This window comes from Peromyscus eremicus, chromosome 15 (assembly GCF_949786415.1).
Source record: "Peromyscus eremicus chromosome 15, PerEre_H2_v1, whole genome shotgun sequence".
NCBI classification, from domain to species: domain Eukaryota; kingdom Metazoa; phylum Chordata; class Mammalia; order Rodentia; family Cricetidae; genus Peromyscus; species Peromyscus eremicus.
This window is the reverse complement of record NC_081431.1, coordinates 6,550,783-6,572,679: the sequence shown is the minus strand read 5'-3', so window position 1 is coordinate 6,572,679 and position 21,897 is coordinate 6,550,783. Positions and strand designations below refer to the sequence as shown.

At 44.9% G+C, this 21,897-nt stretch overlaps 1 protein-coding gene across 3 annotated transcripts in view; it reads right to left on the bottom strand.

Moving 5' to 3' along the window:
• Kctd3 (potassium channel tetramerization domain containing 3) overlaps positions 1 to 21,139 on the bottom strand; it is a 42,810-nt gene extending 21,671 nt beyond the window's left edge. For 2 of the 3 annotated variants that reach the window (XM_059280319.1, XM_059280320.1), the window contains exons 1-9: positions 20,842 to 21,139; positions 15,209 to 15,262; positions 14,788 to 14,833; positions 13,711 to 13,784; positions 10,718 to 10,776; positions 10,414 to 10,494; positions 9,341 to 9,481; positions 8,495 to 8,585; positions 4,242 to 4,432 (exon numbers count right to left, since the gene is read on the bottom strand). In XM_059280319.1, the coding sequence (XP_059136302.1) occupies positions 4,242 to 4,432; positions 8,495 to 8,585; positions 9,341 to 9,481; positions 10,414 to 10,494; positions 10,718 to 10,776; positions 13,711 to 13,784; positions 14,788 to 14,833; positions 15,209 to 15,262; positions 20,842 to 20,924 (820 nt within the window). In that variant the 5' untranslated portion in view covers positions 20,925 to 21,139. The remainder of the gene's footprint in view (positions 1 to 4,241; positions 4,433 to 8,494; positions 8,586 to 9,340; positions 9,482 to 10,413; positions 10,495 to 10,717; positions 10,777 to 13,710; positions 13,785 to 14,787; positions 14,834 to 15,208; positions 15,263 to 20,841) is intronic. The other variant, XM_059280321.1, reaches the window with a different exon arrangement.
• Between the last annotated feature and the right edge of the window lie 758 nt (positions 21,140 to 21,897).

Genomic DNA, 21,897 nt, shown 5'->3' with positions numbered 1-21,897 from the left:
CTTATTTGAGAAACACCTTCTGGGAAATGTCTTTTAATCCAGTAATTCAGGAAACTGAGTCCACTCTATAAATCCTGCTTTGTGTGGACCATTACTAAAGCATTTCAAAGATGTGCCTGTGTGCCAATGGGAAGAATTGTTTTCAACATTTAGCTACCAAAACAAAGACTCATGAGGCCTTAAAGAACTCAGGGGGGAAACAAAGTGTACTTTAAGAAGCATAACCCAGACAAGATGACTGTTTCTCCTGGGCCTCAAAGAAGTATTGGGTGTCTCCTTTGTGTTCAGGACTATACTACATGTAAGACCAGCAGCATCGCACTGCCCATTCAAAGTTCTAAAGCAATCTGAAAAAAGCCCTGGGGCCAGTGAGATGGCTTAGGAGATAAAAGTGCAGGCAGTGCAGGCCTGACAACCTGAGTTAGAGCCACAAAACTTCCAGTGGAAGAGAAAACCGACTCCTAGAAGATTGCCTTGAGATCAGATGCACCATGGCCTATGCTCACTCTGTACTCACGCATACTCACATATTTTCAATGTCAGAAATAAAGCAGAAGAAAGATGACATAAAGGGGCAAAGCCAAAACTTCAGAAGAAAATCTGAGAAAGTCCTGTCGGGAACATCATCTCCTCTTACACTCCTCTTTAAGTGTCTGTATAAATACATATTTATACATCAGACACATGACTCAAACACCTGCCAACCAAGACAAAGCTAGAAGATACATAAACCACACTACTGCCCTCCGACAAAACCAGGTAAAGAAACAAACGGCACCAACACAGGAGGTAGCCATCCCACATTGTACATAATTATTTACACAGCGGTACTATGGTTTTGAGGCTGGACAACTTTTCAAACTGCATTTGGTCCTGCGGCAGAAATTAAAGCAAGATGATTTTCCTCTAGAGATGGTGAGGTTTGGAAAATCAAGGACGACACTGTGAATGGTCTCAGGAATTGAAAGTGTCACTCCCACTTAGGCTCAAGGATCCTGACCATTGTCTGCAGGGAAGGCAACAGCCTCTCGCATACAATACTGCCTGCAGCAACAGTCCTGGAGTCTCCCTGAGCTGTGAGGCAGAGGTGCAGCCTCGGGAGAGCCCATCATGGAGCTACCAGCCCAACAATCTTCTCCGGATGGTGTTGTCAGATTCCAAAGGACAGCACACCCTGGGGGCCCAGCTCCTACTGCGGCTCCCTATCCTCTAGTCTATGGAAACAAACTGAGGAGTAAATCTCCACTCACAATAGCTCTTGAAAGGAGATGTTCCTAACCAACTTTCTGTTTATTTACCAGCTCTCTCAGGCCTCTGGCTGCAACAAACACCACAACCAAAAGCAAGGTGGGGAGGAAAGGGTTTATTTCATCTTACAGCTTATAGTCCAACATTCCAGAAGTCAGGACAGGAGCCTGCATGCAGGAGCTGATACAGAGGTCTTGGAGGAATACTGCTTACTGGCTTGTTCTTCATGGCTTGCTCAGACTGCTTTCTTAAATACTGCAGAGCCACTGCCCAGGGGTGGCACTACCTGTAGTAGTGACCTGGACCCTTCACATCAATCACCAATCAAGAAAATGTACCACAGACTCACCCACAAAGCCAATCTGGGCACGTGGGGGGGGGGGCATTTTTGCAACCGAGGTTCTGTCTTCCAGAAAGACTCCAGCTTGTGTCAAGTTGACATAAAAAGAGCCAGCACAGCAGTGTGTATTTAATGTTAAAATGTGTTTTCTAACAAACTGAAGGAGAAGGTTATCCCATCAAGCATGATAGAATAAATGGTATTCAATTATTCCACACTGTAAAACACTAACAGCAAAACTGGATAAAACACAAGGTGACAGTTTTAAGCAATGTTCAACAGGCATCAGAGGGTTCAACATACGGGCCACTGTCTTCCTGCTGCAGGATTCCTATCACCATACTGAGATGAACACTGCGTGGTGAGACACACACACAAAGACACACACAGACACACACGTGCACACACACACACACACACACAAGCACACAGAAGCTGCACAGGGGTTCTCACTAAAGACACCCCAGGAATAAATGAAGGAGGGTGCTATGAGTGTGTGGACCGATGGGAAGTCCTAAGAGCCACAAGTAGATAAGGTACCATCTCACAGTGAGGTGTTCCTCAAAAATAAATAAAACAAACCTAATTCAAGGAAAGCACCAGATAGTATTTGTTGCCAGCTATAAAAATTCAAAGTTTCAGCCAAGCGGTGGTTTTAACGCCTTTAATCCCAGCACTTGGGAGGCAGATAGATCTCTGTGAGTTCGAGGCCAGCCTGGGCTACAGGACAGGCACCAAAACTACACAGAGAAACACTGTCTCAAGAAAAAAAAAATCAAAGCTTCGTGTTATGGGATATTCATACACTGTGTGAAGGTGTATTACTGTGAATGGTGTAATAAAAAGCTGAACGACCAACAGTTAGGCAGGAGGTATAGGTGGGACTTCCAGGAAAGGAAGAGGAGAGGGCATCTAGAGGAGAAACCAGCAGACACTGAGAGGAAACAGGAGGTGCGGATGGAAGAGAGGTAACGCCACGTGATAGAACATAAATTAATATAAATGAGTTAATTTAAGCTGAAAGAGAAAGAGCTAGTTAGGAACAAAACTAAGCTATAGGCCAAGCTTTCATAATTAATAATAAGCCTCTGTATCACTATTTGTGAGGTGGCACCTAACGTAAAACTACTACAGTTTCAAGTGAAAATTAGTAGTCTGAAGATCTCAGCTGAAGGGACCACTTGCTAACACAGGGAGTCAGATGTACGACCAGTGCTGATACCAAGGCCTGGACAGTTTAAAGCTTATAGTGAACGGTATCAGTGTCTAGAAAAGCTGCCTAACTCGGCAAGCCAACATTTCCGATCGACCAGCACAGGTATTACAAACTCAGACCTGTTCAAAGAACAAAACAGGGTGGAGGATTTCAGTTCAGCAGAGTTAGAAAGGTTTCACAATTATGGAACAGGATTCAAGGGAAAGAGCCCCAGTTATCTGAAAAGATCCAACTGTACATCTGTTTCAGGCCACCCTGTCTTTGCACACGTCTATAAAAACCATGTGTCACAGCAAACTGAAGACAGAAACAGACTTAAGATTACAGAACACATTGTACAGGGCTATGAGGAGCAACGTGCTTGTGGCATCTGCGTGAGGGCCCAAGGTTAGATCCCCAGCACACATCTCAAGTGGGAAAATGTCCTACCTGCCTGCAACCTAGCCTTAGTGGTGGGGTGTGAGCAGACAGTGGGATCGCTGGGTTTGTTGGTCAGCCTGGGCAGAACCCAGCAAGCTCCAAGTCAGTGAGGGACTCTGCCTCAAGGGAGTAAGGAGGAGAATGACAAAGCAGGACACCCTACATCTTCCTGTGACTCCAGACAGGCACACGGCCATGTAAACTGACACATTCATAGGCACGCATGCATAACCACAAACATGCACACAAAAGTTTAAACAGACATCATGGAGATCTACAAACTAACCAATATAACTTGTCTCAAAATTTTCTTTTTGGAAAACATCTCTTTGTTAACATGTAATCTGAATCACCATGCAGTGAGTTTAGCACTGCTATTCTTTATATCAATAAGTGTTGCCAGGCAGTGATGGCACACGCCTTTAATCCCAGCACTCGGGAGGCAGAGCCAGGCGGATCTCTGTGAGTTCGAGGCCAGCCTGGTCTACAGAGTGAGTTAAAGGAAAGGCATAAAGCTACACAGAGAAACCCTGTGTATAGTGAACGGTATCAAAAAACCAAAAAAAAAAAAAAGTGCTAAAAACTGCGAGTTTAATTCCTAATAAGGTAAATGCCAATAGATAAAAACCTGTTCAACACTTTCTGGTCTTGACTAACTAAGAGAGCTCTGATTCTGAGACCAGGAAAGTCTGACAAATCTGACTACAGACATGAGGCGACATGAGCTGTGCCCATCCTCGGAGTGTGAGAGCGGAGGCAAACAGCTACCACTGGGCGGACCTGAGCGAGCGACCTTCTGTGCCACATCCAGGCTCTATCAGAGCAAAGGGGACCCGGGCTCCCCTGAAGCCCTAATGTCGTCCTCTAACACACCAGCCTCCCACTGAGAGGCCGAGGGCCACTAGGCCCTCGCAGAAAGTGTCACAAGCCCCGCTGGCTGTCACACTTACAGCCAATCTCTCCTAAACCTCGACCATACATGGACGACAGCCAAGCACAGGGGAAAACTCTCCCTACCGATTTCACTGCCACTCCCTCCATCCTGGACACTCCACAGGATGATGCTGCTCTCGGAAGCGACGGCCACCATCTTGTCTTTGTCCCCATGAGGACCTCCAACCACTTTTGCATTCAGAGCCACTCGTTCAATGGTCCAGTCCAGATACGGGCTTGTGAACACTTGCTGCCACCCTGAAGACTCTTTGATCCTGGTAAGAACAGACATGCAAGGGAAACTTAGTGGCGGAAGAGAAAAAGAACAGAATCCAACAAAGCAAAAATAAATAAATAGATGGCCACACCCTCCACCTACCTATATTTACTTAATGTAACTGATACATTATCTACTGTTGTGGAATATTATTTTAACTGGGCAAAGATGTGTTACATTTGTTTATGCTGAGGAATATTACTTCAACTGTATAAAGGGGTGTTATTTTTGTTTCTGCTGCGTTTGTTTAACGATGTAAAGATGTGTGTTTAATTACGTAACGATGTGTTGCATCTGTTTCACCTTGCCTGGCTAAGACACCTGATTGGTCTAATAAAAAGCTGAATGGTCAATAGGAAGGCAGGAGAAAGGATAGGCGAGGAGAAATTAGGCTCGAGAGAAGAGGAGAATGAGAGAGACACCCAGGGCAAGAAGCCAAGCAGCCATCAGTGAGCCAGAGAGAGACATCAAGAAAGTAAGAAAAAAATCCCAGCACTTGGGAGGCAGAGCCAGGCGGATCTCTGTGAGTTCAAGGCCAGCCTGGGCTACCGAGTTCCAGGAAAGGCGCAAAAGCTACACAGAGAAACCCTGTCTCGAAAAGCCAAAAAAAAAAAAAAAAAGAAAAAAAAAAAAAAAGAAAAAGGTAAAAAGCCCTGAGGCAAAAAGTAGACAAAGAGAAACAGGTTAACTTAAAAGGGCTACCCAGAAACGAGCCTAAGCTAGGCTGAGCATTCATAACTAATAATACGTTTCTCTGTCATGAATTGGGAGCTGGTTGGTAGCCCAAAAGAAAAAGCCTGGTACAATCTACAAAGACCGTATTATTCCTCATCTTACATTTACATACATAGGACATATGACCACAAAAAAAGGACTAGAATATGTATTTCTCTAAAGAATTTGTTTTATAAAATACTTTAAAAAAAATTTAAGGTAGTTGTATTTCTCACATTTTCCCATAAAGCTACTACTGTCATTCTGCGTGGACAATGATGGCCAACAACAGTCAGAATTTTGGATGGAATTTGTATTCCTTCCTGTCAGCAATCATATTAATGATGTCACTAGTGTGATGTGGCAAGAACTGAAGTCTCTGTACCTCAGATGACATTACCTCATAACCTTACATTCCTTAGAACAAATGCACAGCGGGGCTGAGAAGTCTCCTCTGAGATGGTTTATATGAGTCTAGATGTGACACTTCACACGGCCACTTCACGAGGCCAACAAGAACATCTTTGGGCTTCTCCAGTAACTACAGGTGCCCCTTCTGGTTATCTCCTCTTCCTCCCTGGCCCCTTCGCCTGTCTCTCTTTGAGGTAAGGTCTTTCTATGTACCTGAGGATGGCATGAAGTAGAACTTACTGTGTCTCCAATTCCATCCTCCTGACTCAGACTCTCTGGCTGAGATTGTAGGCTTGTACCACCACGCCTGGTTCCCACTTTTAACAGATTTCTCTGTCCTGTGTGAATTTAGGTCTTCCAGACAGGTACTCTATCCGACTGCACAGCAAGCCTCCAGGTTTACAGCCTGCTTGTATCATCATGATGAAGAAGTCACCAAAAGTACCATCCTGGTCCTGCCTAGCAGGTTGCCCTTTCCCACTGTGGGCACCATGGGCACACGGTGAACGCTAACCTGGGTGGCCATTGGTAGAACACGTGCTGCTTAACGGGCCCACGGACAGGCACGGCCACCATTTTCATTTAAATATGTATGCTCAAGTAATAGACAACTACAGCTCACAAAATCAGGCTATAATGAGAATTAATGTTTTCCTAACTTAAGCTTCAAAGCAATAAAGGGTAAAATATATCAATTTCTCTCCATTGTAAGGTCTGCAATTACCCTTTTCAGCCACCAGATGGGAGTGATGTATTAAGATAAACATTAAAAAAAAAACCATCTAATAAACTCTAAAACAGGCAACTACTGCACAATGAAGACTTTTAGGCCCTTTCCTTCAGACTGGGCACAAAGCAGGGATTGTCCACACTTCAAGACTAATGCCACAGGCTGTGTGGCGCTGTGGCCCCAGGGCGGCTCCCAACAGATCTCAGCAGCCGTGCTGGTGGACTGAAGGACAGAAGGGTATGATCATACAAAGAAAGATATAGGAACATACACAACACCCACTTCCAGAGAGCACACTTCGTACTTGTGTGTCTGCAACAATTAGGATCTTACAGGATAAAATATTTATAATCTGGAGAGCATGACTGCACAGCTACAGAATTTAACTCAGTAAGGCAGGTGAACTTGTGTTTTCAAATTGAAATGCATGCAAAAAAATCGATTAGCTATATAATTTTCCATGTTAAACTAGACAGCAAGAACTGACAATCCAGCTCTTTACTGCTGACTCTGGAGTTAGGACGGCAGTGCAGAGATTATCGTGTTTTCCATAGTAAAGCCACACCCAAGGTTTAGTAAGTATGAAATGTACTGCAAACACGTTGTTCCTCAAAGTAACCGGGTATATTTAAGTATGATAAGCATGTAAGAGTTCAAGATACCCAAATACACAGATACACATACACATATGTGTACACACACACACACACACACACACACAAAACGCACACGCAGTGGGGGGAGCTTCACACTCAGCAGGAAGCTGACTTACATGATAAATGATGCAAACATAGTTACTCACATTCTTAAACTTTACACCACCTACAACAAAGGAAATTCCTCCCACATTGAGAGTGCAAGAGGACAGCAATTTACACAAGTTCTTCATTTATTCAAAGACTGTCAAAGTCAGGAAGAAAATGAGACACAAAACTAAAGCCCAACCACACAGAAGCCAGTAGCCTACGGGAAAACACACAGTGGCCACCACATCATTCTCCACTTTAAGGCTTTGAACTTACATAAAACTGTGAAGAAAATTATCTTGCATAAAAGACCATGATCTTAAAAAGTACTATGAAATGTCTTTGGAAATCTTTTATCATCAGTCTGTGACGGGGCAGAGCTGCCATACCACGTAACCGTCACCATCATGCACATTCCTGGACTCCCTGGCAATAATCAGTGTGCACCTAATACAAAACAACCAGGAGGCTGGCATCCAGGGACCTTTTCAGTTTAGACTCAGTGACGGTAAATATAAACCAACCCTAAAAAATCCCCTTACTAAATTAGTCTCATGATCTATAAGAGCTAGCTACAAAACAATCACCCAGAGCTCACTTCTATACTCTTTAGTAATTGAATTCAAACCTGCAAAGCGCTCAGAACAAAGCCTCACAACCAAAGGCATGTCCAAGCAGCTGGCATGCACCTTCCTCCAGAGGCAAACCCGCACGGCACACTTTCAGGATTTATAATGGGACCGGATTTTAAACTTTTAACCTTCAGCTTTTTTTCTTTTTAACCAAAGTAACAAAAAATTTCTCACTTCTTTGACTTTCCAACAACAAAATTTAGCAGGATTATATTGAGAGGATAAATTCTGGCCACCTCTCTGCCTCTGCCTCCAGAGCAGCAGCATGGTCTGTGGCCCACAGGCCAAGGCGCTTTGAAGAGTCAAACTTTCCCCAGTTAAAAACAAACTTACTTTGGACTCTGCACTCCTCTTCACTGCCTTCCAATCTAACTCAGCTACCTTAAAACGCCACACACCGCAGACACTGAGCTGTATCATACTACACACAACAGCTCTGCCTGACTACTCCCAACAGTGTGGCGGGCTATCCAGTACAGAGCTCCCCTCGCCTCTTCTGCACAGTATGAGACTGACTCATCAGAAAGAAAGAAGTTGCAGAGCTCACATTAACAACCCTGCCTAACGTCGTCGTCGTCAATGTAACAACTAAGTGAGCCGGAAAGAGCAACATATCTCATCTGCATCACAGTTTCTACCGTCTGGGAAACACAGAACCCATTAAGGCTATCAGAAAGTAGGTATTAAGTAAAAACAAACTAAATTTTTACCAAGTGAAGTGGGTGAAACATGCAGAAGAGAAACTGATGGCTAAAAGAAACAGATGTTTAACCTAAATATAAAACATAATTATCTAAAATAAAACCAAATCATTAAGGATGAGGTACCTGTAACAGACGGCGAAGTGCGCATAGGCCGCTACAATCCAGTTGTGGTGGCCAGCAACGATTAGCACCTTTCTTGGATCCACTGGAAACCCTGCAGGATTGAGAGAGGAGCATTTACATCCTAACTCAGTCGGAAAGCTCTGGCTCCAAGGCCGTCCGTTTCATTTCTCCCTGTCCGGCTGATAGGTGTCAGAGCAGAGCACGCTCACAGCTTATACTACAGAGCATGCCTTCATCAAACAGAGGCAAAGTGAAGTGTTTCCAACAGATACCACAGCCCCAAGAGCCTAAAATGTGAACACACTAGCTAGCTCGCAGCAGAAAGTTTGTCAACTGTTGCACAGAAAAAAACAACAGAAAGAAAACAAAAACAGAGGATCACATTATACTTCAAATGAAAATGTGTGTTAAATGAGATTTTCCAAGATCTAAATGATGAATCTAGATTTAAAATGGAGCCGGGTGGCGGTGGTCCACGCTTTTAACCCCACTTGGGAGGCAGAGCCAGGCGGTTCTCTGTGAGTTCTAGGCCAGCCTGGTCTACAGAGTGAGATCCAGGAAAGGCTCAAAGCTACACAGAGAAACCCTGTCTTGAAAAACCAAAAAAAAAAAAACAATAATAATAATAAAAAAATAAAATGGAAATAAAGGGCTGGGGTGTGGCCTGGTACCACAGCACTGAGTACTGTAGCCATGGGTTCAACACACAGCACCCTAAGAGAGTGTGAGTATGGGGGGCGGGGGGGGGGTCTGTGTGGAGCAAAAGAGTCATGTTCAAACACCATGGCAGCCTGTCACTGAGAACGAAGCACAAGCCTTCCTTCTCTGTGTTCTGAACCCCCTTACCCAGCCTAACAGTCTCTTCTCCATCTGCAGGGAGCACAGGCTGGGTCCCACTTCCTCGGGCTTCACCTTCCGTGGAATTTAGTCCATTCCTGGCATCCACAGAGGGTCTAGCTGTGGTAGTTATTTTACGACTGGGAATACCTACAAAGGAGAAAAGACAGACTTACCTGTTACCCTTCCAAAAATTAAAAATATCACATTTTAACAGAGGGACACGAACATCTAAACTTCGTTATATCAAAAATAGGTCTTCAAACACATCAATGTATTACAAACAATTTAACTATAAAAATAAAATAAGATACAACCCAACCAATTCCTGGTACTTTTACTATTCACAGCCCATGAGATTAAGGCTTATCATAGTACATGCCCTTTTACTCAGCTTCAGGGTACTGAGCAATCAGGATATCCAATCTAAGCTGCTCTTTAATCTTATGGTAGTCACATGTCATTCTAACTAGGTCCAAACTCACTGCCTCAAAGCTTCATTTCCTCATCCTTTCAGACAGGATCTTTTCTAAAGCAACACCTCTCAGAAGCACAATGCTGCCCAGGGAAAGGGCCAACTCTTCTCAGTAGCTGAGGGCACACTGACTTACACCTGCAGAGCTCCAGGGCTCCAGTCCTTGGGCTAAGGGTCCGTGGTGTACATGGCAGCTGTGGTGCTGCCATGGAGATCTTCTTGGGCCCTTACAGAAGGTGGCATCAACCCCTGCTCCACATACTGTGTGGTTTCACTCTCATCAAAGGGCACATGCTGATGAGGTTCAGATTTATCAAGACTCAAATAACCAAGAAGGTTTGTGTGTGTATATATATATATATATATATATATATATATATATATATATATATATTGGTTTTTTCGAGACAGGGTTTCTCTGTGTAGCTTTGAGCCTTTCCTGGAACTCACTTGGTAGACCAGGCTGGCCTCAAACTCAGAGATCCGCCTGGCTCTGCCTCCCGAGTGCTGGGATTAAAGGCGTGCACCACCACCGCCCGGCGGTTTTTATAATTTTTATGTTTGTTCTTGCTCAGTGACAAGTCTGAACAAATTTGAGCTGCAGTACCTGGTGGGGGCAAGTAGCCGTGGAATAGGACACTGCCACAGGACGACCTCTCCAGCTCCTCACATAGCAGCAGCCTTCGAACTGTAAGAGTCAACACAAGCTAGTCAGGGGGACATGCGAACACACACCTGCTCCACGTCTACTTTCTCTAGTTAAGTGTGATAAAAAGAGAAAGGAGAAATGTTTAAAATAACTCTCAGCTGAGGTCATCTTTTTACTAGGAAATACTAGGCACTGAACTACTCTCAACAGGACCTTATGGAAGACACTCTGCCCTGGTCAGTCCCAGGAGATCAACACATACCTAGTGGAGTGATCCCGTAAAACTCTGCTTCGTGTCTGAGAACATTGATGCTCACTCCCCTGTAAAGACACGAACAAAGGCTGTGAGCTCTCTAACCAACAACCTGAGCTGCCAGGAGACAACGGAGAAAACACCGGACTCCTCACAGGGACGGGGTGTCAAGCTTACATCTGTTTTTCTCATAATCTTTTTCTAATGCCATTCATCACCTGACAGTCTAAAGGAGTCACATAGAACCAAACATTCTGTTGGGCTGGAGTGATGTTAAGAGTGTATGCTGCTCTTCCAGAGGGCACAGGTTCAGTTCCCAGCACCTAAAGGCAGCTCAGAGCCACCTGAAACTCCAGTTCCAAGGGATCCAACTCCTCCTCCTGACGTCTAAGGACACACTGTATGCACACGATACACAGACACATGTGTGGACAAAACATTCATAAACATAAAACAAAATAAAAACATTTTGTTACCTAAAAACCATTTTAGGTATTTTGATGATTTGTGTAAGAGGGCTAACACAAACAAATTACCAAGAAAAATCCGACAAGAAAAAACCCTGTAGAAACCATTGTCTTACTGTCTTACAATTCTTTCTGTGCATACTTTAACCTTCCCTGTTGTACTGCAAGCACCCTGCAAGCTTAGCTTTCTTCTGACTGTGCCCAGAACAGTGCTCATTTACACACCCTGCAATATATCTGCTGGTAAAATAAAGCGAAACTTGGATTTTAAAAGGCCAGCAAGGATGTTGTATCCAGATGAAGATGGTTTTGCCACGCAGTAGTAAAGTTAGGAAATATGTAAATAAGTGAAAACGGTGAGCTCTGGAGCCCACAGCACCAAGGAGAACTCGAACACTCAGCTTCGATCTGCTCCTCCTTAGAGAAACCTTAGCAGACGGAACTGTGAGTTAACAGTTTCATTTACTATTAGAAGGTATGGACTCGGACGGGTGGGAGTAGAGCAACTGCAGCCCCAAGAGGAGGACCCGAGGGGAGGGGATTCAGATCCGTCCACATCCCAGAAATGCCAGATGGGTGTGGCAGCCCACCAGCAACCCCAGATGCAGAAGGTGGAGAAAGAAGACCCCAGAGCAGGCTGGCTAGCTAAACTAACCCAAGTGATGGTAAGATCTGGGTTCAACTGAGAGACCATGCCTGCAAATAAAAGGCAGAGAAAGAGATACAAGGTGCCTGACACCAACTTTAGTTCGGACACACAGACACACAAGAATGCCGAAAACTTCCCAACTCCCCTTTAAAACCGAAAGTCAACGGTACAGTGGCAAAGGCCCAAGACAAGGTAGGGCTCAGGACATACATGGGACTCCTCAAGGAGCTGCAGGCTGTCCCTGGACAGCTGAGAGACAAATTCCTAAGTAGTGGTACCAGCAATACAAACATGTTATGCAATCCCAGCACTTGGGAGGCAGAGCCAGGTAGATTTCTGTGAGTTCAAGGCCAGCCTGGTCTACAGAGCAAAATCCAGGACAGGCACCAAAACTACACAGAGAAACACTGTCTCAAAAAAATAAACAAAAAATAAAAACAAATGTTATGCAAGAAACAGGGTTACAACATTTTTTCACAAATTTCTTCCTTTCTTTTTAAAAGGAACCACTCACAAAATTTAAATTTGCTGGGCCTTTTTCAAGCAACCAAAGGTTCTGAGTGCTATGAAGAGAGGTGAGTAAACGGTGGGCCCTTCCTTGTGGATGTAACAGTGGGTCAGTCACAAAGAAACTTGAGTTTTTAAATAAATGAGGTGCATGAAAACAGTCTCACTCAGGAAGGTGAGGGCCTACCTCTCACCCATTCCAGGCCCAGACATAAGATGCAAACAAGTATCCCTCAATGCTCTTCTACTGACTTAACAAATGCCTGGCTTGCATACATCAGATACATTCAGCACTGGGAATATAGCAAGGAACAAATCAGACCAAAATAATGAATATACAACTCCATCTGCAAAGAACACATCTTCAGTATGAGTCAGAATTAAGTGGAGCAGCAGCTAACAGTAACACCAAGGTTCCTAAAAGTTGTCCCTACAAAAAAATTCTGAGCCTCAGGGAAGGTTTGCCAAAAATCCTAACTAAAGCTTCGCAGTAGGAAGGCAAACTGTAATTCAAGATGGCAAATTCACAGATATGGTTCAAGTGATTGTTCACGATCCATATCATCTGCAATCTACTACATGTCAGTCACAAGGCTAGACTCGGCCACATAGTGAAGAGAGGGTGCCCTTCTAGAGTTGAGATCTGCTGAAGAAATCAGCGCAAAGGTAAGTGTATACAGCAGGAGCTGAGGCACTGACAGGCAAGAAGTCTTAGGCAAACACAGCAAAGACAGACACTGGAGAGTTGCCACTGTGAGAGAAATTAAGTACAGGCAGAAGACAGACAAGCAAGACCAAACCCAAAACTATCAGCCATTTGTCCAAAAGAACCTCTCCACTCTCAGCAGAACAGCAGCCCGGTGAGACGCAGGCTGTGGGCTGCAGGACCGAATGAACTACAGGGGGACAAAGCAGGGACTGTCCAGGAAGCTGCCACAACATCCTGAGGGAAAGAGGCCTGATGGCCTGTACCATCCACCTTCAGCTGAGGATGCCTGCTGCTCACGGGGTAGATCAGAGGTGCTCAGAGGCTGGAAGAAGCAGGTAACAAAACACAGGTGGAGATTTGTCGAAGGTACACAGCACATCTGTGTCTACAGCTGTGGTCTACAATTAACTACACACTTCAAAATAACCGAGGAAGTACTAAAGGTTCCCAACACAGAGTACCATTTGAGGAGACGATGCAGTAATTACCCTGCTATGACCGTCACATGCTGTCACATGCTGTACGCCTGCATCTTACTAAGTGTCAACACGGTGTGCCATAGTAAGTACAAACACATCAACTAAAAAGCCGTCTTGGGCAAGCACATTACTTTGTGCCCAGGCCCAAACACTGGGTGCCAGCAAGGCCTCAGAAACGACGAGACTCTTACCTTAAGTCGAGTTCCTTTGTCCGAAGAAAATTTAAAATGGGGGCGAATGCTGCCGGGTCCCTATCAATAAATATCTGCAAGTGAAGAACTGTTTTATTATCAAGTCAAAAATGTATGTCCCGCCCTCAACATCTGAAACACTAATGAGGAACAGAGACTGACTAAAAGATTGCCTTGGTTTTGATGTTTCTAAAATTGAAATGGTATAGCCGTAGTCGGTGTGGGCATGTGTTTTCATTTCTAATTACTAACGACGCTTGGGGGAAACACCCGGGCAACCTCACGCTGCTCGGACAGCACCAACTGCGGTGGCCAAAGGGACTCCTGGGAATGAATGACGAGGGGAGCGCTGTGCTCTCCTGTACAGACACAAGTCGGTGCTGCCATGGCTGTCACCTGAGGACAGGACTTCCACAGCCTTAGCAGACAACCCTCACCATCTCTGCTTCACGGGCTAGGAGGATATCAGATGGAGGACCACAGAATGAAGAGGACAAAGATGCTTCCAACGGGAAAACCATGAACTGGGTTTTTATTTAATTTTGAACTAAATTTCATACAGACACATCTACTTTGCTGCTTTATTTTGCCTTCAACTCTCACCAAATAAACAACTTTAAACTGCTTCTGTGGGTTGTCACTCTCTTTCACACTAGTTATCTGAACACAAGTGCATCCACGGCCACGTTGTACGTATAAACTTTCCCGGCCTTTGTCTCCACAGGTTCAAAAAAAATTGTAGGACTTTCCCACCTGCAAGCTTCCACCACTCGAATTCCAAAACAGTTTCTTACTTATATTGATTGACTATTAAAGTTTCAATTATTGACTAAGGAACTATCCCATCAATTGTCAATGAAATCTACATCCTATAATCACTCTAATCACAAACATCTCAGACTGCTATATACAACAGTTACTGCTTAAGAGTCTCCAGTTTAGAAACACTGTATGTCCCAATTTAATAAAAACGCCATACTAAATTTGTGTTTACTACAATGTGAGCTTTCCTGTCACTATACACTGAAAATTATAAGCATTTGTTGACTGAATTTCGAAACACAACTTTATACTCACAGCACCGGTTTCATCTCGAAGTGTTGAAATTCTTCCACTCAGCAAACTAGGAGCCATTAAAACAAGCTAGAGTTAGTTACAAAAATCTGAACATAAACAACTTCCTAATGTCAAAGCCAACACAAGCAAATTTTCTGTCTCCACTTAAAAAAAAAAAATCTCAGTTTTAACCAGGAGTGAGGTGTACGCCTTTAACTCCAACAACTAGAAGGCTGAGGCAGGGGGATCAGGAGTTCAAGACCAGCCTGGGATACATAGCAAACCCCTTCTCAATAGTACAAAAACAGTAAAAATTTCTCATTTAAGAGTTAACATTTTTAATTCAAATTATCAAAAAAATCTTAATTTAACTAGTAAGGAAAATTTTCATATTTTGGCAACTAACCAAATATATAATAACATAAAAAATTACATTAGTTACCTGGAAAAAAAAGAATCTGGAATCCACATGAGAGTCTGTCTTGAGGTACTGAATCTGCAATTGAAACCGCCTTGCATTATAAATGAGAACACACCTTGAGACAGGAAGACAGTAATGCTCACAAGCTGATATGGTTACACTTGCATTGATTCTATTTATCATGTTTACTACTTTTAAATTTTACTACTTTGCAATCAGAGTTAAGATTTTCAAACAGCTCTCAGCAAAATCAAATGCAACGCTTCCTAAATCCCAACTTTTTTAGTCCATCACAACAAGCTCAACTTCTCGGCTCAGCGGTGCAAATCTTTGGTGCCGCTGCTGTCCCCCGACTTTATGTTCCTGTCCCGTGTCTCCATCCCAGCTCAATCACCTTCTTCATGTCCAACAGTCCAAGTCCCAGCCATCTTGCTGACACCATTAGCTTACCAAATCCACAATGGTGTTTCTAGACATTTCGTCCTGTATGACCTCTTTCTGAGCAACTAGTAACTCATGTAAATTATGTATTCAACACTCTATCTACAGCATTCTTGGGCTATCTCCAATTTATGAATTAAATGGGTACTGTTTGTTCCTTGTTAATTCCAGCCTATCATTCAAGGTTTCCTTCATTTTCTTTCCCATCTTCCAAGTGGCACAGCAAATTTCAGTGAACTGCAGGCCAAGCTGAGAACTGCAGAGGTTAAGTGTACACCTGAGCACTGAGACACCAAGGGCTTAAACCATTTCCTTTCTTGATAGATGATGACTCCCTAAAAACCATACAACTTCCAAGCTTACTTTCAGAAGCATGTTTAATAATCATCATCATCATCATAATAATAATAATAATAAAACTATGTTTTTAAAAAAAGTGGGTGGCAGTGTTTGGAGAATGACCTATAATCCTGTAGCCTGACACTGGCATAGACCCAAGAGCTACTTTGAAACAGAGGCACAATTAAGTGTTTTGTACAAACTGAGACACTGGTTCCTCTGCAAAACCTGTGGGCTTTATATGGCTTCAACAGGACATTTCTATATAAAGTATTGATAAACATTTCTATATAAAGTATTGATAAACAAGTTACCAAGCTGTCCACATGGCCATTGGCATGATCAGGCCTTATGTCACCTAATGTCAGTGACAGCAGAAAAAGTACAAGCTCCCTTCCATAAAATGTCTGACATAGCTCATTATCTATCTCACAGACATCATCCATTGTTATCAAAGAAAGCTTCTTAATCATAAAGAAAAAATTAACTCTGCTTCCTCCATCCACAAATTCACAGTCTGTAAGGAAAACACATCCTCTCAGTGACCTACTATGGGAAACAGGGACATAATGTTTTTTTAAAGATTGATTTATTATCTGATACGTATGAGTGTTTTACCTGCATGTATCACTATGCACTATGTGCATGCCTGGTGCCCACAGGGGGCAGTAGAGGTCGTCAGATTTCCCTGGAACTGGAGTTACAGACAGTTGTGAGCCACCATGTAGGTGTTGGGATTCAAAACTGGGTCCTCCGCAAGAGCAACAAGTGCTCTTAACCACTGAACCAACTCTCTAGCCCCAAATAATTAATTTCTTATAGATAGATCCCACATACATTCCATTAAAAGATCTTATAGACACACAAGGATGCTAACTCACAACTAATTTCACAGGTTATAATAATCTAAGTGTCAAGCAATTCCTATGCACATTATTAATATAAGAAAGGAGCTAAAAACAGGTTAGGTAGTACAAGCCTGTAATTCCACTACTCCAGAGGCTGAGGTAGGAGAATGGCATGAGCTCCATACCAGCCTGGGATACACAGCAAATTAGAGGCCAGTGGGACTTTGTCTCAAATAAAGACATAAAGACATAAATAAATAAGGAGTTCAAGAAGCAGGTCCTCAAGAAAACATGACAATTTTTCCTACCAATGTGTCTTAGCAAACTCTTTAATAGAACAAAGGTTACCACTAGTCATTAAAAGAAAATCAGTCAATCGTGAATCCACAGAAAGACTGGATTTCAGAAGGCATTAGATAACCTCAAGTAACGACGGTGGATAGTTCATCTTGATTGTCTATAACCACTATGGAAACAACCCTTCGGCATGTCTGTGAAGGAGTTCCGAATTAGATTAAATGAATGGGAAGATCCACCCATGCCCTAGTTTGCTTTCTGTTGCTTCGATAAAACACTGACCAAAATCAACCTAAGAAGAAAAGGTGTATTTAGCTTCCAGGTCTCAGTCTATCCCTGAAGGAGGCCAAGGCATGAACCCAAGACAGGAACTGACGCAGAGACCATGGAGCAATGCTGCTTGCTGGCTCTTTTCCTTGGCTTGCTCAGCTACCTTTCTGATACAGCCCATGCCTGCCTACCTAGGGATGGTACCACTCACAGCATGCCAGACCCTCCTATATCAATTATCAATGAAGAAAATGTTCCCTATGGCTCGCTCAGCTTGCTTTTTTGTACAACCCAGGGCCTCCTGCCCAAGAGAGGTACCACCCACAGTGGGCTGGGTCTTCTTCCCACATCAATCATTAATCAAGAAAATGTCCCAACGATTTGCCTACAGGCCGATCTTAAGGAAACAATTTCTCAGTTGAGGTTCCCTCTTCCTAGAAGACCCTTGCTTATGTCATGTTGACAAAAAACAAAACAAAACAAAACCCGCTAGCAGCACTCCATTGGCTGGTGTTCAGGAACTCAAGGCAGGAGTCTGGGGCAGGAACTGAAGCAGAGGTCAAGGAGCAAAGCTGCTGGTTCCGGCTGAAGGAATGAATAAAAGACGAGGGGCTGAAGAGCAGCCTGCATCACTCCGGCCTGAGTGCAGACACCCAGCGGCCCTCTCTTACCTAAACGGGTACCTAAGTAAACGGATCGTGAGTGGCACTGGGATTCTTCACTAATGCTGTAAATAATAAACTCTACCAGTTTTCAAAGAAATCCCCAAGTCCTAAGTCAAACAAAAACCTGCTCGTCCTCGCTCCTTGAGCAGCAGGCTTCTGTCTTTCTTCTACGTTCTGCACACTTGTTGCGTCTTCCTCTGTGACTTCAGAGCTTCAGGCCATGCCACAGGCCATCTCCCAGAGGTCCTTCCGGAGTCCACAGCCACTCACAGAAGGACTTTTTCTCTTAGTGACTTCTGTGACTGTCTTAACTATGTTAAACTGTTTTGTAGCTCTCGAGTGCTAACAGGGTGTGTAAGTCGATGAGGACCTAGGAAGCAGTGTCACACTTAGCATCAAATGCTGCCTTTCGTTACCTGACGTGTTCAATCCTAACAATCCCAAAGCTTAATTTTTACTTTTGTTTCATTCCCACCTAACAACTCTTATCTGTCTTCTAAAATGTCCAAACCAGTAATAAATTTATTGCCATACTTTGTATTTCTGCTAATTAGCACTTTGAAAAATTCAGAACCCATTAAGAATTAAGTCCCAGAGATAAAGCAAAATGTTCAAGACTCAAAGCTTGAGTGTGCTTATGGTCCTTGGAGTTCAGTCACCAAGACATCCACTTTCTTTTTTATTACTTTATTTTTTATTATTGATATAGGTGGCATGGGGTGGGAGGGGCATGTCACAGTGTGCATGTGGAGGTCAGAGAAGAACTCTGTGGAGTCAGTGTTCTTCTCCTTTTGTCTTTACATGGGTTCCAGGGATGAAACTCAGGTCGCCAGGCTCGCTTCCGTAAGTGCCTTTATCAGCCTAGCCATGGATGTGCTAGCCACATCCATCTCCAATACGCCACCAATAACAATACAAGGGCTGAGGCGATGGCTCAGTGATTAAGAACACTTGCTGCTCTTGTTCCGTTCCCAGCACCCATGCCAGGCGGCTCACAGCAGAACTCACTACACCTGAAACTCCAGTTCTAAAGGATCCTTTGGCCTCCACAAAAACCTGTGTTCACACACACAATTAAGACAAAACAATCTTTTCAAAAGTAACAATATAGCTTAGTTTCTGTCATAACGCTTTGTTCTTTTGAATGCCTGAAATATGTCAGCCATCTAATGTCAAGATTTTAAATGATTATAACCTTCCTTTTCCATAGTAACACACACTGCAGACCTTTTTGTGGAGTATCTCACTTTTGCAGATGAAGCTACTCGCAATACTTTCATGTGATGTTTAGGTGGGCAGGGAAACCACATTTCTTGCATGAGGAGATACACATTTGCATATGACCTGGTATGTATACAATGCAGCAGAAGTTCAACTTCTCCAACTGCTAAAACGTTGCTTTGGAGGGAAAAGGTGACAGCGCATAAAGACAAATCCTAGCTCAGAGTTCTCCGGCACCCAGAGGGCCACTGCACTGTTTTCACTGCTGTTAATCTCTAGTTTTTAAAGAAGCAAAAGGGTTACATGTTTAAAGTCTTAGACGTTGAAAAAATAGTCTTCCTGGGACAGCAAACTAGCCTATGTCCCAGAGTATCCCACTCCCTACGTCCTTACATGCCTAAATCCCAAGCTTCCCCTCCCCTCCACTAACGCTGGCACACAACCCTTTTCTGAGAAGAGTAATGTGTAAGTCAAGGCAAATACACAAAACCGATTTGGCTGTTGTTTGGGAGTTGTTGTTGTTGTTATTGTTTGGTTTGGTTCCCCGCCCCCCTCGCCAACAAACTTACTAAAAGGCACTGAATGGGGGTGGAAGGCCCGAGAGAGGACAAAGAAGAGACTCCAGCTGGTTTCCTTCTTGCCAACACCTAAGGTGCTCACAAGCCAGTTTTTAGCCACCCTCCTCTACAAGTGGAATAGGCCCTTCCTGTCATACCAAGAGAAACTCTGGAAATAAACAGCGATGTTGATCGACCCCGTTTCCTGCACTGACATCTGTATTACACAATTCCTACCGAAGCAGGCTTTCAAAGGCTCACTAGCATCCCTTGCAGAGGCCACCAAGCCCACACCTCGGTGAACCTAGAGAAAGGGAGGTCCGCTCCTAAGCAACAGCTCAAGCCCTAGACCAGGCTTCACCCGAGACTACAACCTGCTGGAATGCTTACAGCTCAGAGTCAGCATGCTTGCTTAGCAGGCAGGAGGCCCTGAGTCACTCGCTTAGGCAGGCCCAGCATGCCAACTGCGCTCCTCTAGCCTTGACACCCTAGGAACTCGGAGGAATAAAGACTGAATTCTAATAATCTGTGTACTTGACCTGGGGCCAGACTCTGAGGAATGCACAGGGCTGCTTGGACCATGCAAACGCGTCCCCGCCTACAGCGGGTACCCCACCTGGTAGTGTAGACACCGCCCTGCCTGCAGCAGGCACCCCATCTAGTCGTGAAGCCCTGCCAGCAGCGGGGGTCCCGCCTGGCTGTGCAGACGCTACCAGGGCTGGTGTCCCACCCCGCCGTGCAGTCGCCTCCTAGGCTGCAGCGGGTACGCCACCTGGCCGTGCAGACGCCGCCCAGACTGCAGCGGGTACCCCATCTGGGCGGTGCAGACGTCGCGCAGGCTGCAGCGGGCACCCTATCTAGTCGTGCAGACGCCGCCCTGACTGCAGCGGGTACCCCACCTGGGCTTGCAGACGCCGCCCCCGCTGCAGCGTGTATCCCACCTGGGCTTGCAGATGCCGTCCCTTACGGCCGCGGGTGTCCCGCCCCGCTCGTCCCCGCGCGGCCGAAGGGCTCACCTGGTCCCCCCTACGTTCAGCTGCACGATCTCCCCGCTGCTGGCCGCCGCCGCGGCGAAGCTGCCGCAGTGCCCGCCCGCCATGTCTGCGGCCGGAGCCGGGGCCGAAGCCAGGAGCGGCGGGTGGGCGGCCGGAGCACACACGGAGCACCGAGCCTCCCGCGGCGTCCCGGCTCGCACCCGCCTCCCCCGCTGCGTGCCCCCCGGCCTCCGCCTCTCGTGGCTGCAGGCCACCGGCCCAGCCCGGCCTCTTCTCAGGGCCCGCTCGCCTCCATGGCGGCCGCCACAACCGTCGGGAGGACGGGTCGCCGCGTGGGACAAAACGGCGCAGTGCGGGCGCTTCCCGGCTACGGAGCGGAGTGGGCGGAGCCAGCGAGAGGGAGGGGCTCCAGACGGCAGGCGGGTCTGGGAGGGAGGATCGAGCGCAGCTGTTGCCAAAGGAAAGATTCTTTTTTTTTTTTTTTTTGGTTGTTTTTTTTATTTCTTTCTTTTTTCCTGTTCACCTTCACACTGATTCGGGGAAGAAAGGAGACTTCGCAGTTGTTTGGGTTGCTATCTAATGCATGTGTGCACATTCAGTGAAAAGTTAGGAATCTGAACCCCTTACAGCGCGTGACCTGCAAACTCCGTAACTTCCATGCCTCCACTGCCCAGGACAGGAGAAAGCAAAAACACCCTTGAGGTGTGCAATGTCCAGCAACATGTTTCTAGAATGTAGATACACATGATTTTGTTTTGTTTACTGATTGATTTTTTTTTCCCCTCTCGGATTTTTTGCTTTCGGCAGTAATGCACCGCAGCCCCAAAACGGGAGGTAGAACATGAGGCTTTGTGCTTGCTAGGCACCACTGACCTAAATACTCAACTTTTAAACCCCTAAACCATACTTTTAAAGTCCACTATAGCAATGTACCCTAGCTAATGTGATAAGACTGAAATAACAGCTAACCTGTGTTAATTGTGGGCTTACTATAGGTGAATGGTTTACATTTATTTTTACTGTTTTACTAGAAGGACTAGGGATTGAACTCGAACTTGACACATGCAGACCGCTCTA